The sequence below is a fragment of the Doryrhamphus excisus genome, linkage group LG8, assembly GCF_037039965.1.
Source record: "Doryrhamphus excisus strain RoL-2023G ecotype Guam linkage group LG8, RoL_Dexc_Guam_v1.1, whole genome shotgun sequence".
Classification (NCBI taxonomy): domain Eukaryota; kingdom Metazoa; phylum Chordata; class Actinopteri; order Syngnathiformes; family Syngnathidae; genus Doryrhamphus; species Doryrhamphus excisus.
Genome location: NC_136364.1, coordinates 18,305,765 through 18,324,875, shown reverse-complemented (window position 1 = coordinate 18,324,875; position 19,111 = coordinate 18,305,765). Strand labels below are relative to the sequence as shown.

General features: G+C 41.5%; 3 protein-coding genes across 3 annotated transcripts; 1 reads left to right on the top strand and 2 right to left on the bottom strand.

The window, feature by feature from the left end:
• Positions 1 to 165: 165 nt before the first annotated feature.
• vtna (vitronectin a) lies at positions 166 to 3,837 on the top strand. The gene is made up of 8 exons (XM_058080393.2): positions 166 to 315; positions 1,448 to 1,567; positions 1,659 to 2,045; positions 2,104 to 2,243; positions 2,303 to 2,459; positions 2,519 to 2,671; positions 2,746 to 3,252; positions 3,428 to 3,837. Exons 1-8 carry the CDS (start codon positions 204 to 206, stop codon positions 3,547 to 3,549), a joined length of 1,698 nt encoding a protein of 565 aa, XP_057936376.2. The 5' UTR covers positions 166 to 203; the 3' UTR covers positions 3,550 to 3,837.
• A 582-nt stretch (positions 3,838 to 4,419) lies between these two features.
• Positions 4,420 to 11,723, bottom strand: scarf1 (scavenger receptor class F, member 1). Its single transcript, XM_058080392.2, has 11 exons — positions 11,505 to 11,723; positions 9,903 to 9,964; positions 9,721 to 9,822; positions 9,075 to 9,615; positions 8,780 to 8,998; positions 8,471 to 8,599; positions 7,218 to 7,324; positions 7,022 to 7,133; positions 5,842 to 5,966; positions 5,611 to 5,748; positions 4,420 to 5,486 (listed from the first exon to the last, which is right to left on the bottom strand). Exons 1-11 carry the CDS (start codon positions 11,603 to 11,605, stop codon positions 4,447 to 4,449), a joined length of 2,676 nt encoding a protein of 891 aa, XP_057936375.2. The 5' UTR covers positions 11,606 to 11,723; the 3' UTR covers positions 4,420 to 4,446.
• A 359-nt stretch (positions 11,724 to 12,082) lies between these two features.
• On the bottom strand, positions 12,083 to 18,814 carry rilp (Rab interacting lysosomal protein). The gene is made up of 8 exons (XM_058080394.2): positions 18,300 to 18,814; positions 17,491 to 17,614; positions 15,694 to 15,815; positions 14,842 to 15,027; positions 14,578 to 14,741; positions 13,865 to 13,987; positions 13,671 to 13,745; positions 12,083 to 13,359 (listed from the first exon to the last, which is right to left on the bottom strand). Exons 1-8 carry the CDS (start codon positions 18,621 to 18,623, stop codon positions 13,233 to 13,235), a joined length of 1,245 nt encoding a protein of 414 aa, XP_057936377.2. The 5' UTR covers positions 18,624 to 18,814; the 3' UTR covers positions 12,083 to 13,232.
• Positions 18,815 to 19,111: the final 297 nt, after the last annotated feature.

Below are 19,111 nucleotides of genomic sequence, written 5' to 3'. Positions count from 1 at the left end.
TGTGGCAGTTTTAGATTGGAATGTATTACAACCCACAACCCCCCCAAGTATACTGGTGTAAAAGCTCAAAAACAACTTGCATGCATGTTTCTCTTGTATTGATCTCCTCTGTGTCTCTGTTTATTTGCTGGAGTAGAAAGAGCGCTGTAAAGCAAACAAAAAAAACAGGGTGACTGACACATGTTTCCAATGATTGGGAACACATGCTGCATGCTTTATTTTCTCATTCCGTCCTCTCATCCCGCAGAGGAAACATCATGAGGTTGTGGGCCGTGCTGCTCTTTGCTCTCATCCCTCACACTTCAGCTGCAGAAGGTGAGTACGACCTAAGCTTCACGTTTGATCCCCTGATCCTAATTCCGTCAATTTGAGCGATAGCCATTTTTAAATGTAACAGTTTATTATTAAGGGGAAAAAAATATCCAAACCTACAGTATTTAGCCCTGTGCGAAAAAGTGATCGCCCTCTAAACCTAATAACTTTTGCCACCAAACAACTGCAATCAAGCATTTGTGATAACTTGCAATGAGTCTCTGAATTTTGGTGCACTCACTTTTGCAGAATTGTTGTAATTCAGCCACATTGGAGGGTTTTTCAGCATAAAGCAGCAAAACAGTCCCTGACCGTCACACTACCACCACCATATTTTACTATTGGTATGATGTTTTTTATGAAATGCGGCGTTACTTTTACACCATACTTAAAGGGGCACGCAGCTTCAGAAAAGTTCAACTTTTGTCTCGTCAGACTACAGAGTATTTATCAAAGTTTTTGGCGTTCATGAAGATTTTTTTTCTGGCAAAATTGAGACAAGCCTTAATATTGTTTTTGTTCAACAGTGGTTTTCGTCTTGGAACATTTTCCCCCCAGTGTCTTTTTTTATGGTGGGGCCATGAGCATTGACCTTAACTGAGGCAAGTGAGGCCATCCAGTTCTTTGGATGTTGTTGTGGGGTCTTTTGTGACCTCTTGGATGAGTCGTCGCTGCGCTCTTGGGATAATTTGGGTTGGCTGGGCACTCCTGGGAAGATTCACCACTGTTCCATATTTTCGCCATTTTTGGACAATGGCTCTCTCTGTGGTTTGTTGGAGTCCCAAAGCTTTGGAAATGGCTTTATAACATTTAACTAGACTGATAGATCTCATTTAATTTCAGTTATGTTATGATTTAGCACTTTTTCACACATTAACTTGAACATGTAGGTTTGGATATGTTTTTCTTCCTTGATAATAAACATTTCAGTTTTGTAGTTGTGTTATTATTGACTAATGTTTAAAGTTGTAGAGTATGACAATAAGCGGCATAGAAAGTAGATGGCTGGATGGATGACTGGTTTGCTGTACATATATCCCAGATGTAGTACATGTCACTTAAAATAAGCAACCTAGCCTAAAAAAATGCATTGTATGTATATACAGTATGCATAAAGTACACTTTGTTTCCTTAGAGTCGTGCATGGGCCGCTGTGACAATGGCTTCGACTCTGCGAAGAAGTGCCAGTGTGACACCATGTGCAAGTACTACCAGAGCTGTTGCTCCGACTATGAGGCCACTTGCGGCAAGATAAGTAAGAAACCTCTCTTGCGGTTAAACTGTGGCGCCTGTTTAAAAAAAAAAAAAACACACTGCATAATTCAAAAGTATGCTTTCCCACTTAGCCCGAGGAGATACATTCGAGTTCCCGGAAGATGACGAGGAAGATGATCTTGAAAGCACCACGCCACCGTCAGGGCGTCCCACACATGGGCAGCAGCCAGAGGACATCTCGGACTTTGTGCGCATCCCACACCAACATCCAGAAGCCACGTTAGAAATGAACAAACCTCCACACAGGCCTCTGAGAACAACCGTCGCACCGTCGGTGACGCTTCCCAGTAGCACCAAAGGCAGTCATACAACTGATGAGACCACCACATCTCCAACAATACCTCCAAAGACACCTACTACCACTACTGTGGTTCGAGACCCTGATGCTGATGTGTGCAGCGGCCGGCCCTTTGACTCATTCATGCAATTAAAGAACGGCTCCATCTATGCCTTCAGAGGTGAGACACACTCATTATCTTCTTCTTATCTCCTTGCTGATCTTCTCCTTGTTTGCAGGCGAGTACTTCTTCGAGCTGGGCCAGAAGACAGTCCTGCCTGGTTATCCCAAGCTCATAAAGGACGTGTGGGGCATCAGCGGGCCCATCGATGCTGCTTTCACGCGGGTCAACTGCCAGGGCAAGACGTACATCTTTAAGGTAAAGGCTAGCAGGTGTAAACAGGTAGTGAGCGTTCATGCTGAGACAAATCCAAACAGGGTAACAAGTACTGGAGGTTCGACAACGGCGTGTTGGATGACAGCTACCCTCGGAATATCAGCATCGGTTTTGATCAGATTCCGGATAATGTGGATGCAGCGTTCGCTCTCCCCGCTCACAGCCACAACGGCAAAGAGAAGGTGTATTTCTTTAAAGGTGAGGCAGGATTTTTGGGATCTTCTTGCAGTTATTTCATTCGTTGTATCTTTTTTCAGCGGATCGCTATTACGTCTACGAGTTTTTGCACCAGCCGTCACACGAGGAGTGTGTCACCATGTCGGAGATGTCTCCCTCCACACTGTTCAGACGCTACACCAACATGTACTCCAATAACTACCACAGATTTTTCAGCGACCTCTTCTCTGACTGTGAGTTCCTCTCAAACAGCCAAGGTGGGTCTTTTAAACGGAGGCCGTGCTCACATTCAATTTGCCGCCTTCAGTGCCGCAGCATCACAGCAATTACCACTTCATCGACAAAGACTGGAAAGGACTCCAGTCACCAGTGGACGCCGTAATGGCTGGACGGATTTACGTCTCTACGCGCCGTGTCCAGCCGGACCAACAGTGGAGCCAACAGTACCAGCAGTATGGACAGCAATACAGAAGACAGTATGGACAGCAGTATGGACAGCAGTATGGACAGCAGTATGGACAGCAGTGGGGGCGAAGGAGGCAAAACCGCTCACCCTTCTGGGAATCCATGGCTGAGCGAGGCATGAACATGGGCCAACATTTTGCAGAAAGAGGGATGGAAATGGGTCTGAGACTGGCTGAGAGGAGAATGGAGATGGAGGATAGGCTTGGACGAGACTGGAGCAGACAGTGGGATCGGGACTGGGACCAGGACAGGTGGAGAGACAACAACAGAGACAACTACGACTCCAGATACAGGAATGACAGATCCTATTGGGACCTCCCTGTACAGAGCGTCTACTTCTTTAGAGGAGGTAATTTTATTTATCTTCTACAGCTTCACCAGCCTATCCCAGCTGACATTGGGTGAGAGACGGGGTACATCCTGTACTGGTTACCAGTCAATCACATATAAACAAACTACAATTCACAACTTAACTTGCATGTTTTTGGTAAATGAGAAGAGTACCAAAGTGTCCTTTTCCACAGATAAATACTACAGAGTGGACCTCAGCACTAAGAGAGTGGACCCGGCCATGCCTTCCTACCCGAGATCCATCGCCAAGTACTGGCTTGGTTGCTCAGACCCAGCTGGAGCAGAGAAGAAGTAACCTAAAGCAGTATTAGGTATTAAAAGGTATATTAGCAGTAGGTAATATTATTGTGTATCAGCAGGACTCAATGTAGCACACAAGCAGTCATCAGAGGTGCAAAGTCCGGCTGACTCACTTCTTTTATTATCATAATAATACTAAAGTTGTTTCTGCGTAGCAAGCATTAGTCACATTCATTACTTTGAAGAGGTGCTCTTTGGAATAGAGACAGGAAATAACTAGAAAATGCAAAAACTGTTAAAATGCCTTGTCCCCCTTCAATTCCAAATACAGTACTTATTCATATGACGGCCTCTTTTCAAAGTGTATTTGATGTGTTACATAGATATAATGATGACCTGACATAAAAAAACCTCATAAAGGTGCTCAATAATCCTTATCAAATTACTTAATTTTAGCAATATGAATGCATACTCTTTTTATGATTACAGTCAATGCTACTTTTTACCTGGGAGAAATAGCATGGTTGTAGCGCCTTATACTTCCATAGCTGTACATGGTTGTAGATATCAAACTGCCATACTGTAGATTTAATCCTACAGCAAGGACATATGAAAGATGAGATTGCAAGTTTTTTTATAGACTGTGGAGGTCGCAAAGCATCCACTGGGTTACAGTGCCAGTATTTTACAATATGACAAATAAACGTTCTTACGGCTGTATCCGTTATTATTCTTTAGCCATGGTGCTTTTTATTTAGGACAAATAAAATATTTACCTTTATAACCATTTATACACTGGAATTTAGTCAGCTGATCCCATCTGGTATTATGTGGTATTACTGATAATATATAGTATTTCCCTTTCTCCCCTTTATTTTTAACAATCAATATAAAACAGTGTCTCCCAGGGTTTATACTGCCAACCATACATGGTATTACAGTACAGTATTGTTTATGAGGTTGATGTGATTTGTGAGTGTGTAATCATGATGTTTTCATAGCAAGGTTCATCTTTCACACTCACCATTGCATCTTCATCTGTGAGAGCCACAGCGCCCCCTGCTGGGCTGACAGTCAAGTAAGTTTGTCCCATGCTGGCGTCATCTCCATGACCTCTGTCAGCTGACAGCACCTCCGGCACGCTCTTCAAAATGGACGACAGTGGTCTTTTGAGGGGGATGTTCTCTGACGGCGGCATGTTGTTAGGAGCTGCCATGTCAGGGACACTGTTGGAGGAATGTTTCCTCCTTACAGGTTTACTGATGGAGAGCTCCTCTCCTGAAGGCCCGCCCTGCTCCCACACGCTCCTCCGAGCTCCGAGCTTCCTCCGAGGAGGTTTAGCGATCCCTTCTGCCCCTTCCTTAGGTTTGCTTCTGCCAGGGTCCTGCTCTCTATGCCTCTGGAGGCTTCCAAGTCGCCTCAGCATGGCTTGAACGGGGCCTTCTGAGCTCGCCTCCACCTTGGACGTGGGTCGACCCGCTTTTCCCACAGTCACGTACACTGTGGTGACCTTGTTAGAGCCTGTAGATGGATGATCGGAAGCAGACCCAGCCACTTTGTGAGCCGCAGTGTTGGACATGGTGCGTCTTCGACCTGATGCAGTGCGTGTAGCCGACTTTCTATCCTCTTCCTGTTCGACAACCTCACAGCTCAAATCGTGATTGCCTGTCACTTGAACATCTACTCCATCTTCCCTGAGTTCACCCTCACCTACGTCCTCCTCACCCATCAAACCCCCCCAGGCGGACTTGGCTTTGCGAGGGTGTCCCGATAGAGGGGCGGGGTCTTGAGCCGAGCCACGCCTCTCCTTAGGGCTGAAGCGGGTGCCCTCTGCAAAAGAGACAGAGGGACGCTTGGATTTGGCGATGCTGGAAGTGCGGGGGATGTTGAAGGGGGAGGCGATGTCCTCGCTGCTGAAGCCTGATGGGTCTAAGAGCATGTTGCACTTGGAGCTCATCTCCTGGAAGTGGCTGCTCTCCACTCCAGGGATGTCTGTCCAAAACAAAGAAGGCCAGAACATTTAAAAACAAGGAAGAGTTCAAAACAGTGGTTAGCATGTTGGCTATACATTCAGGAGATCAGGACGACCTGGGATCATGATGGTCAAGTTCAGTACCTTCCCTAGGTGGGACGCAGTAAAGAGCCTCTCCATCCTCCTCATCACTCTCAAAAGAAGACCCCTCTGTCATCCAGCCGGAGGAGGGAGGCTCAATGAAGCTGTGGTTGAAGGTCAACTCTGGGTCATGGTGAGACACTGCACCGCATCGGACGTGAACACGGTTTGTACATTGAACTCATGAAGACACGTGTGCTGACATGTGCAGCTGCATTGATGTCTGACACATACCAGTGACACGAGGGAGGCCAGAGGACCAATCTGAGATGCATGGAAGTGCGGCACCAATGTTAGCCAGGACGCTGTAGACGTGATATTTCATCCGCACGGACAGGCCTCCATCAGCCACCGTCCTTCTGTGGAGGAACGGTGGATTAGGGAGATGATAAAAGACAAATTATTTGTTTTTATTACTGATTCATCCCCAAAAAATAAATCAATAAATAAAGCATATTTAAGCAAATTTTATGTTGTTTTTTTTTTTACTAAATTAAGCATTTTTAGTAAAAAAAAATAAATGTAAAATTTGCTTAAATATGCTTTTTAAAAAATTTTTTTACTAATGCTTAATTTAGTAAAAAATAAATTAAAAAGCATATTTAAGCAAATTTTGTGTTTTATGTTTTTTGCTTAAATATGCTTTTTTAATTTTTTTTTACTAATGCTTAATTTATTAAAAAAAATAATTATTTTTAATTATTTTACTAATGCTTAATTTATTTAAAAAATTAAAAAAGCATATTTAAGCAAATTTTAAGTTTTTTTTTACTAAACTAAGCATTTTTAGTAAAAAAACCATAAAATTTGCTTTATAATATTTAATAAAATTATTTAATAATTATTTAATTATTTAAAAATAATTATTTAATAAATTTGCTAAAATATGCTTAAATTTTTTTTTTACTAAATTAAGCATTTTTAAGCATAAAAATCAGGCAAAGCATTAGGATAATTATGATACTTAATATTCTACAATGGTTAGGTGTTTGTTAGGTGGTTAGGTAATGTTACTGTATTAAAGAACAGCCACAACAATAACATAATAATCATAATCATCATAATAATAACATGGGCTCCTGTTGCAGCCATAACCAATGCCAAGGTAAAAAAAAACCTAAACTCAGAACCCCTTATGTCACTTCCTGTCCTCCACACTTCCAGAACACATTTATTGCAACGCACACAAGCATACAGTTGTGTCTTGAATGGCTTATTTCTTTGGATTAAATCTAAATCTAAGTCCGAGTCAAGTCTAAAGTCATAGGGTTGACATTTTTTAATACTTACAAGTCATAAGCCCTGTTCTATTTATTTGGTTAGCATCTGTTCCAGTTAAAGCCCGACCTTCTGGAATGAATGAATGATGCCAACCCAGGTTCCACTGTACAGTATGTGTTAGTTGGATCCAGACCTGTCTTTTCCACCAGCAGGACCTCCTCCACAACACAGACAGCAGCAAAGGACAGCCAGGAGCAGCACAAGCAAAGGAACCAACAGCCCTGCAAGGAGAGCACCTCGACCACCTAGCATACACAAACACACACATTGAGACAATATACATCAGTCATTTATAAATTCAACCATAATATGTATTGGGTAAGACATACTATTGGGGCAAACACCGGTCACCGGGTGGCAGGAGATGCCCTCACCACAGTCACATGCGGAGGAACAGTTGAGGCCAAACTGCAGGGCGGAGCAACTGCTGTTACAACTAAAATGGACAATGGGGGAAAAAGGAATGATGTCATTTTAACCTCAGCAGTACATTTAAGCGCTGAGTAATGACCTATTTTTTATTGGCTACAATATAATGACTAATGAAAGACCGGACATTACATTAGAGGGGCTCTAATGTGCTGTCTTTGGGCCATAACAACCCAAATACAAATTATAGTTAGTAGTATTGAGTAAGGAACTCAAACAATGCACAACGATGAGCCAATTCAAGAAACAATACAAGCAGTTGATGTTTGCTAAATACAAGGATGAAGAGTCTTGAACCAGTCATGATGTGCTATATATATCACTATATTGACACTTACTATGGTACCCATTATGTCATTGGATGGTCATATCACCTCGTACTTCGGTACGAGGTGCATTATTAAAAAAATAACTTAAACTGTATTATGGAAAGCAGGAAGTGAACAAATGTAACAGTTACTGATTGTAAAAGTACCAGATGGAGGGGTAGGATTTAATAAGCTTTGCTTCTTCCTACTCCTTTTGGACATGTGGAACTGTGAACTGATTATGGGATGCACTCAATTGTAATCTGATGCATGTTCAAATGAAATAAAACCATTATCATTACCATAGTCATAAGCACTAAAAGCAGGATAAACATCCAAGATATACAATTGGACCAAAACCTAAGACATACAGTATTTGTAAAATGTTTGCAATAGGTTTCCAATTCAAATGAATAATGACCATTCGTAATATGAAGTATTAATATGGCTTCACATAAAAGTGATCAGGTTATATTGATTGTGAACTGTGAAATATCGGTTCCAGTCCTCGTCCTGGCTCTACAGAAGTTGCAGAGTGTGCAAGAACTAGAAGCTGTTGTCATGATCATCAATTCAGAGTAAAATATTCAATAGGTGACATGTGTGCTGAGTATGCAGGCACATGTTTTGCAGCTTCCTGAAATTGTGGCCAGGATGTGTGCAACATGGGCCCTGCATCATGCTGCAGTATGAGGATGATGATGATGGATGACCAGCCCGATGATCTCAACACTATTAAATTAAATTGGCATCAGTGTGCTTATTCCAAAAAGTTATTTAATGAAATAAATTGTAATAATGTATGTATTCATATCAGCGTGAATGTGTGCACCGACAATGCTCACCTCTCTCCCTGAAAGCCTGGCTGACAGACGCACTTTCCTGTCACATGATGGCAGTTACCGTGGAAACAGGGGCTGCACAGGAAGCGGCAGGCGTCTCCATATGTCCTGTTAGGACAGGCCTTCTCACACCTGGCAAAAGACTTGAATGAGCAACATAAATGGAGCTATAACCTATTCTATATGATGTATGACAATACCAGATATAGTACATAATTATAGGCAATACTAGAGATATTTTACTAGACATTGTTGGTGAGCCATTAAAACTAAATTAAATCAAAACCTCTTGGTTTGCGTGCGGATACACACCTGGGTCCTGTCCATCCCGGATCACATCGCCAACATTTCCCAGTTTTTGGATCACAAGTCTCATTGTTTCTGCACCGCGGACACGTCTCCTGGCAGCTGTCGCCGTAGTAACCAGACAGGCACAAGCGGTCACATCGTGTCCCGTTCCAGCCGGTCTCACAGGCGGCGCAGGTACCATCAGTGGAGGAGCAGGGCTTCTTGCCTTTACAGTGTCCACAACTGAGGAGGCGAGGGCACCAGTTAATGTCACATGATGACGCGTGATGGCGGCACATGACACGGCACAAACACAAACCTCATTGTACACCAGCTGCCGTATTTTCCGGGTTCACACAGCAAGTTACAGTAGTCGCCCATGTAACCCGGGTGGCAAAAGCACTGTCCAGTAGCGGTGTCGCAGTTGCTGTGTGTGAGGTCACAATTACACCGCCTGTCACAGCTGGGACCCCACCAGCCGGTTTCGCACTCGCACACACCGGTGCGCTGGTTGCACTCCGACAGGTAGCAGTTGCAAGTGGCGGGACATTTCAGCCCCCAGTGACCCCTGTGGCACTGACACCGGCCTGTCAGCTGGTCGCAGCCGGGACCCACAGAACCTCCAGGGACGCACTGGCACGGCTTGGCGCACGTTGACGTCCACCAGCCCTCATTGCAGGTGCAGTTTCCGTAGACAGGGTGGCAGGTTCCATGGCGGGTGCATTTGCAGGGGTACTGGCACAGAGGACCCCAGCGGTTGGGGTTGCAGGTGCACTCGCCAGTGACAGGGTGGCAACGACCATGTGGGTGACATGGGCACACCTGACGGCAGTCTGATGACCAGAACTCTGGAGGACATCCTGGTACAGAAAACAAAATAAAATTATTCACATTATAGACAAAGTCTGCAGTATTTCCATTTCCTTGTGGACTCGGTCAAAAATGTAAATAGATGGTGAGCTCACGTGTTTTACAATGGGCGCCATAGTAGCCTGCTGGGCAGCGACACACTCCGGGATGCACACAGAGCTCATTCTTCAGACATGCCTGCCCCCCCTCACACAGAGCTGTACACATGCATATGACGGAAAATGATAGCGGCAACAACAAAACATGACTTATGGGTGTAGTGTAATATAACACTCACGTATTGTGCACTCTTTCCCATCCTGACCCCAGCCGGTGCAGCATATCAGGGTGGAGGGGTCCCTGCATGGATGTTTAGAAATTGATTGAGATTCTACACCACTTGTGCTCATAAAGGGTCACATAGATACATATGTTGTAGCCTATCCCAGCTAAGTTTTATCTCAGATATTAGATAAGTAAACCGGGGTTCCCCAGGCAGCTGTCTCGGTCCTCTTTTCTATTTTTACCAATGACCTTTTTCTGCCTTTGTGTCTAATTTTGAAAGTCACTTGTGCATAAGGTGGAGCTTTTAGAGCAAGGGTCTCAAACACGCCCGCGGGGCCAAATGTGGCCCGCAGGACACTAGTTTGAGGCCCCCGCCTTGATATGAAAGTTTAATGTTAGTGCGGCCCACACAATTTTGATATGGATGCTGTATGGTATCATGTACCCAGAAAAAATTATTACATTTGATTAATGTTCATGTTAAAGGTTAAATAACTGTTAATAGTTATCCTCCCTATCCGTGTGGAAGTGGTAAGTTTTTGGCTATTTAAGTTTAAAGGAAATAACTTGAAGGCTACCGTTTAGGTCGCAAGCTCTCTAGTTTGCGAGTTAGCATGTGTCTCAAGACCCTGCAGTTGCGCAATATGTTGTAAATAAAAAGAGTATAAATGTGACTATAGTCGTGTTTTGTCATGTCTACAGGGCTCTAATAATGCTTTGTTCATTTTAATCTGAAAAAAATCATTTGTCTACCCACCAACTATATGTGGTTTCTTAAGTTTTTATTATTTGCCGTTTTATTATTATTATTATATTTATGTATTTATTACTGATTGATTTTCTTTATTCTTGATTTGTTTATTTATTTTTCATCTTATTTTGTGTAGAAAAATAAAAAGTAAGATATTTGAGAACAGTGGAATGTTTTATCAGAGCTTTTATTGTAGAAAATCGAAACCAAAGCAAAGTTTATTCATTTTTCTGTTTTTAATAAATGTGTTTTTTTTTTGAAAACCTGATGCGGCCCAGTCTCACCCAGACCCTAGCTCCAGTGACCCCCAAGTAAATTGAGTTTGAGACCCCTGTTTTAGAGTTAACAATTGAATTTGTCTGGTCATATTAACAAGCTAGTGACCAAAATGGACAGAGCTGTTGTGCCATGATTAGTTATCTTAGCTACAGCTCCATTATTTGGTCATGTGCTCCAGAGAAAGACTTCAACTCATAAAACAAAGTTCACTGTGGATCATTTGTTTGTTTTTTTTTACACTATTTGTACCACTGAGGCTTAAAATATTGCATTGCAAAACAAATAATGGCTATCAAAGAAACAGCCACTCAACCAGACAGCAAACAAATGGTGATATAGTTGTTATAGTTGCTATCCCGTGGAACTGTTGCCTTGTTCCTTAAGAGAATCAAATACAAAATGTTCTAAAAATAATCTCAAGAAAGTACTACGAAAAGTTATTTTTTTCTTCATATGAGGAGTTGGTTTTATGTATATGATACAGTTTTAGTTTAGATTCATTTTGGGTAGCTATGTGTTGGACTCTATTTTAAATAAAAATACACATTATGACTTGTATCAAAGATGAGTAAAGCAGAGCTGTACCTGGGGTTGTGGCACACATTCCTCCCAGCAGAGTCCAGCGTGATTGAGGAGGACAGCCAACAGCAGGACAAAGCAATCAGGCCTCTGAGAAAAAGCATCATCTTCTGCGAATAGATCTGTGTCAAGTTTTTTACGTGTCATTTGCTCTGGACTTCTCGTTTATTTCCTCACAAGTTTCTGTTTCTAATGAGAGACACCCTCATTCTCTCTCTCTCTCGCTCTCTCTTTCTCTCTCCAGCAAGTCATTTCATGGCAATAATACCGGGGTCGGAGCCACCGGGTTTCCTCTTCCCATTTCCTGGGGAAGCTGAAGGTACTTCCTTCTATTCAGCCAGATGGAGCTTTTTAAAGATGGGGTCGCACACATCACCGGAAACTTGCACATATAGAATACACACACACGTACAAACACACCTCAGTGCTTCGTGTTCCCAGAATCTACAGTCATTATTCCAGGAGACGATGAGGACAGCCTATTTAGGAAGTGGAAAATGTAGTACAAGGTTTAGTAGTGCACAATACAAAGTCAGTTATAATGAAGTTAGTTAGAATGAAGCTCTTTCCAATGCAAATCAGTCGTAAATGACTTTTAATGATTCTCAGGATGACAGAAGAATCTGCATCTGGTCACATTTGCATTCAATTGTACTCATCTTAATTCATTGTCAAAATCTTTGTCAGTTCGTGCTTACAAAAATAAACTGCAAACAGTATTTTAGGAAACTAAATGGATCACGATCATCGTGTCCCATTCTCTCTCTCTCTCTCAAACAACAGATCTCATTGGCTGACCGAGGGTGTCGTTATCAACCCATATTCACTGTAATAATTTCCCGATTTAAGAGCTGAGCTAAAACCTTTTTTTATAAATGACAGTAAGCCAAATAAGAGGTTCATATACACATTTGGTTATGTGCAAGGACCAAGGCATCACCCACATTACAAACACATGGCCAGTCCAGCCACAACTCTGGGAACGCTCCATTTACATTTTGGCATCATGTCAAAGCAGTTAGGGCTTGTGAGCTAGGGAGTTACTTATTTATTTAAGTATTTATGTATTTACATCACAATTATTTGAAATGCCATTCATACTTAATTACAGTGCATCTTTTTCTGTACAAAAACCACCTAAATTCAAGCAGTTGTTTAAGGCTCATGGAATGAACATGCATTGACTGCTAGAAGAGAGGTAACACCTTACATTTAAAACTCCCCAAATGTAGTAAGTATTAAGTAGTAGTAGTAGTAGTAGTATGTAAGTCCAATTTGAGATATGTGTTCAATTGCTGTTATTATCTATCCAAGGAAAAGAAGTGGTATTCCATACATGTCCTCTACTCATTCAACATAATTATGTGTTCATCTTTGGTTTTAAAACGCAATAAAGGATCCAAAATATATAATGTGTATGAAAAATAACTTTTTTCAGTCACTATAACTACAATGCAATATAACTCTTCCTATAACGGAGAATAAATTTGTTAAAATAAAATTATTGTTTACTTAAAATTCATGAGATGAAAGACAAATGGCTGGGGAGATTAAAAAATGTGTAGGAAGGTGTTTTGTTTAAAAACATAATATTTGCATGTCTGTGTTCGTACACTTTGCATAGTATTTTTGTGATATTGCTGGCAGGCTTGCAGCAGGCATGAAATATTCTGTCAGTAGCAGAGATTGAGGAGTATGAAATACACTTGCAGACTTGTTATTTCTTTCGTAGACTTATGAAGACGTGTGCTCCTGGGACTCCACACTGGCCTCTGAGTCTGCGATGATCTCCCAGCTGGAAGTGGCATTGCTCATGTGGGTGGGGCTACGGCCGCTGCCCGTCCACGTCAGGAAGCCAAAGCTGCAGCAGACAGAGACAGACAGGCCTGACGTCAGCTCAACGGACATAGGATTAAGACTAAAAATAGCAGAGGACTGGCTAAGACCTCATGACAACAGAGGGAGGGATCGCTCTCATGTACAAAAGATCAGGTCACGTGTTTCTTATTTGGGGTAAAACAGGGTGGGGCGCTTAGTCATGTTTTTGGCTATTTACACTTTCGGAAGAGCTTCTAGCATGTTGTGAGGGACACGGCCAAGTGAGCCATGGATGAATGGGCATCATTTTGGTGTAATAACAATTCATGTCTAAATGTGTACAGTTTTACTTACAGGTTTCGAATACGTGACTCTGCTGGTTTTTCAGTACCATCAACTTCCGTCAGGGGACTCTTGTCTTCCTCATCACTACAGGGTTGGGAAAAAGTATTCGTTCAGTAGAGGCTCCATCTGCCTTTGAGATCAACACATTCTTCACAGATTATCCACTACAGCGTCTCTTCAGTGATAATGTGATAGAGAGAGACCTGCTGCAGTCATTCACAGCAGTTCCCAGCATCTTGGCTTTGATGACTTTTCTTCTTTTTGTGATAGCAGATCGCACGGCTTCCAAGAGGAACCCTGGACACCTTTCCTCGTTCAGAATCTCCCTGGGGATATGACATTATGTGTCAGTTTAATTTACAAATAATAATAATAAATATTTGTAATAATATGAATAATAAATAAATACAATTAAAAAATATAATACAATTTGAAACCCTCCAACTAAATTAATGCATGCATGTTTTCAAACAGTGGGAGGAAACCGGAGTAAAACTGCGAGTTGCATTAATAAATTAAAAGTCTATCTAAAGATATATACGATTATTTTCATCCTGAACAAAGAATAGAGTATTTTTTTGGAAAATAGTAGCTATTAAAACACACTTTATACATAGGTTGTTGATGCATTCAACATTCCAGGAATGCATACCATCCACAGATATTGCTCTGTTATCTGTTACTGCCTCCTAGTGATAGGACAAGACATTTGCAATCCCTCACTCACTATTTTCATCTTGTAATTGGGTTGGTCTATGAGGGGGATCAAATGGCTTTATTTTAGTCTCCAGGTCCCCCATTGTGACATACCATGACATTAAATACAAATAATGCTGAGCATTTAAGATGATTAAAAAAAACAAGTTTGAAAAAAATGCCTGAATACCAAAAGACAAATACTGTGAAGCTGACCTACCTTTGATAGTAGTTGAGCTCTTCTTGCACCAGGAAGAGGTTGGTTTTGAGCTCATTCCTCTCAAAAATGATGTCACGCACCTCCTTCTTGGTGAAGCACGGCTGATCAGGATCCTTAAGGTCAACCGAGGGCTCAGTTTTACCATTGGTGTGACCAGGACTGGACTAAACGGGATACAAGAATACACAAAATGTACATATGACTTTTGTTTAACTCATCGTAGTAAGACCAAGTGAACATAAATGATACAAGTAAACCGCATACATGTTGGTTGCTGTTGGTTCGGTCCATCTGTGCTTGAAGCTTTTCAATCACTTTGACTTTTTCTTTCAGGTCGGCCTCCAAGTCAGCCTTTCTCTCCACAGTGCTCTTGAGCTGGGCCTGCAGCACATTCTGCTTATGTCGCAGCTCCGCATTCATCTTCATGAAGCGCTCCAACTGCTCCTGGAGCTGCACGGGAGCACATGTTTGTCAGGCGCGGCACAGTTCATATACACGCCATTAAAAAAAACTTCAAAAATCAAATCAGTGGCCGAACTGGACTTAAGGTTATTGCAGTAAAACACCTTCAGGAACGTAAAACTGTGTCAGACATCTATTTAAGCCCACAGAATGCATTTGTCTATCCTGCCATTAAGGTCACCATTCTAGAGTAAATAACAAATCGTTAACAAACACACACCCGGTTATGACAGCTATTGACATCACATGGTAAAAATACACACACACACTAATGGAAGGGAAAAACCTGCTCAAACATGTCTAAAGTGCAACTTAATCTTCAACCAGGAACTACTTTGACACTGTCTGTCATCTTCTCGACAACACAGTCTCATTCAGTTTCAACGACACACACTGACGTACTTTGGACTCTTAAATTAAATTGAATTGCTTTTCAATAAAATAATATTCTGTATGAGCTAACGAATATCAACCTGATGTCAACGTCTGCCACAAATCCAAACAAAACTAAAATAAAAACATGTGTCTAAACTTTTGTCCATTATGGTAGGTAATGTTTTGTTACAATATATTAAATGAAAGTGAAAATCTTAATTAACCATAATAATTGTTATATTCATACAAGATCTACACAGCTGTCTTTTGGCTTCTTACCGCCTCCACCTCCTTGGAGATGGTGGTGATCTCTTGCACTTTTGCCCTCAGCTCATCTCTCTGCTTGTCCACCACCTGCTTCAGCTTCAGCATCACTTCTCGCTCCTGTCGCTGGACGCGGTCTGCACACAAACACACGCAGATATTTGATGAAGCTTCAATGAAATTAAGCATTGTCATTGTTAGTCGCATAATCTAAAAGTCAATTCACTGAATATATATAGATAATTTTTAAAACATCTTTCCAGAGCCTCCAGTCTCGCTGTCCACTCCATCTGGAACTCCTTGCAACCACCTTTAACTGCCCTTAACTCTTCTTCAAGACACATGTCAAAACCCAGCTCTTCAAACTTTTTTTACATTTTTATTTAGTATCTAGTTGATCTCATATTAAACACAAGGACTGATATATTTGGAAGGTGGTGTTCAACCAGGAACATGGCTACAAAAGCAAACACATGCATACCAACACTGTTTTTATCTCAGTCAACAATGAATTTCTAAACTGCATTTCCCAAAAGCAAACATGCCACAAATATTTTTTTATTTAGCTCCATTGTCCTGATTTACAGGACATTTCAAGCAAACAATACTTGCATGGCTGCCGCATACCAAGCACGAGCCTGCTTAGGTCAAACCTATGGATGTCCATTTGTTGGCAGCAGGGAATATCCTCTTCATTTTTACTGGCATACTTCTTAGATGCCGTGGTCATCCCAAGCGGTCTAGCCCTGCACACTGCCCGGGACCACATATCCCCACTGATTCTGAGTCGAGGACACTAGCGGTATAATATGTCATATAAAGAATATATGATTTTAAACATACTTCAACATGCTACACAATACTGCACTTCAGTGCATCATTGCCCAGAGAAAGCATGATACAGATTCAGATTTCATACGTAAAATAAACATCTGGCTATTTAAATCATTTAGAAGACAGGTTTTACAGCTTGAAAAAAAGAGTTAAAAAAAACCCAAACAAAACAAGTCAGCCAAGCAACCACACCCTCTGATGTAACATTACTGAGCAGTGGTGGAAACATTTGTAATCACTCAAGATATTAAACGATATGATCTGGTGTGTGCACTAAAGCCTAATCATTGCATAGTAAAAAACAATTTCCAAATTTCTCAATAACCATTTTTACAATATTGAACATATTCTACAAAGTAGAACCTTTGTTATTTATTATTATTTATTCTTCTAATTTCTATATTATAAGTCATACTGTCTTGCACTGAAAATGGAGCTGCTGCAATTTCATTCTACTATATGTAAAATGACAATAAAGGGCATTCTGATTCTGATTAATCTACCATTTTACGAATGTTGTTTTCAGAACTTTTTTCTTTTTTTAATTAATGCAAAAAAACCTCTGCTGCACTTTATTCTCAAAACTGTTAATGTCGAACTTACGACTCACAGAGACATTTTGGTCTTTCAATATGGAGTATGCATGTTTTCCACACACATGCATGTTTGGCTAACTTAAGACGTCAGCGGCCGTCTGTTTCCACAGTTGATTAGTCCAGGATGGGCCCTCCTTCTCAATCCAAATTGTACAGGAGAGAATAGAAAAGTGATGTGGAAAATAGTTGGACAAGTATAATTGTTATCTCTAATTTGCCTGTTCAGAAATCAGCTGATCCAGAACATTTTAATACTCCCTCAGGTTTATTAAGGTTCTTGTTGTAAGTTTCAGGTAAGTCACAGGAGGTTTATAATGATAAGATGTGCCATAAAATACTAACATATATTCAAAACATATCTGCCTTCAATTCATGAACTTACCATCCAGGGCATGGCTGCCTTTCAGCCTGCTCTGCAACTGCTCATTGTCCTCCTGGAGATGCTGAACTTGGACCTGCAGCTCCTCACACTTGTTCCTCCACTGCTGCTCCTTCTGTTGCTGCTCCTGCTCCACAGAACAAGACATGGGGTTAAATGAGCGGATGGGGAAAACCAAATTGCCTTTTAACTGCGCCATCACAGCTTCTATTTACTTCTATGAATTTGCATCCACATGTTGGCCTCCAATAGAGGTGTGGTTCATCTGAACAAATGAAACCGAAACTTTGTCCATACAGTATGGATATTTACCCGTAACTGTTTACATGTTCATGTACATGTAATTACAGTTTATCCTTCTACAACTACAGAAGTAGCAGACAGAAGTGTGTCAAGAATTCTGCCCCCCCTAACCTTTTTTTTTTTAAATAAAAAATAAAATTAAATGTATTTATTGGGGAGGGGGCTTGAACTTGCCCCCAACTTACCCCCCTGTAAGGCGCCCCTGGTAGCAGATGAACACAGTAATGTGCCTTAATAGAAGATGATTTGACCAAACCGGCTGTCAAATAAAGGTATTTCCATGAAAATGTGTATTTATTAGTTATAATATAATCCTCATCCTTTTCCTCATTTACTGCTTAAAAAGAGACATGTAATGCTACGTCGTGATAAATATTGCTAGCTGTCCGTGCCAAAACTAGCTAACTGCTCACGTGAACGTAATGAGCGTGAATGTGCACGAGTCAGTGTTATTACTAAGTTATTACCATATGCTACATTCAACACTAGTATAAAAATTATTTCCTCACCCGAATTTCATGTTTCTCGTTGATTTCGTCGTTGCCCGAGCGTCTCTTTTGCTGTAGCTGTAAACTCTCGAAGGTCCTCAGCAGCTCTTCTTCTCTATGCTTGTGTGCGTGGTTCCTGGCCGCGAAGCTCTCTAGAAGCTCCAGCACTTTGACCACCTTAGGCACCAGGCCCAGGACGCTCTCTTTGCCGTGGCTGTCGATGAGCCTCTCCAGTTCTGTACCGATCCCTTTAGCTATCTCGTAGACGTCGTCCACGGTCAGAGAAGAGCAGGTCTTGTCAGCGCAGACGCGGATGGTGTCGGAGGTGGATGCAGGTATCTCCATGTCTCAACTGCAACACGGCAGCTTCTCATGCTCGTTTTCAGCTAAGGACAAGTAAACACAATCCGAGAGACATGGCAGTTTAGGAAAGAAAAGCGAAACGTAAACTTGTTGTACTATTGTAGCTAAATCACACTAACACGAGTCGGGGGTGAACCAAGTCAAGGACAGCCTCTGTGTACTAAACTGTATCATAATGCTGTAGTGGGCGGGTCGATTCCACTATCGATAATAACGATATCAATGGCAGTAGCTGTATTAGATCGATATTTTGGCACAGTTCATGTACACAACAATTCAAAGTGCTTTACACGAAACATTAAAAGCAGACATAAAAACATTGAATGAAAAGAAAACAAAAAATACAAGAATAAAAGTAAGGCGATATCATTAAAAGAGTCTTATAGACGGCTGTACAAATTTAAACTTTATTTAAACGCTGCTGAGAACAGGTGGGTTTTTAAACCCGCTTGAAATTAGACTTTTCTGGG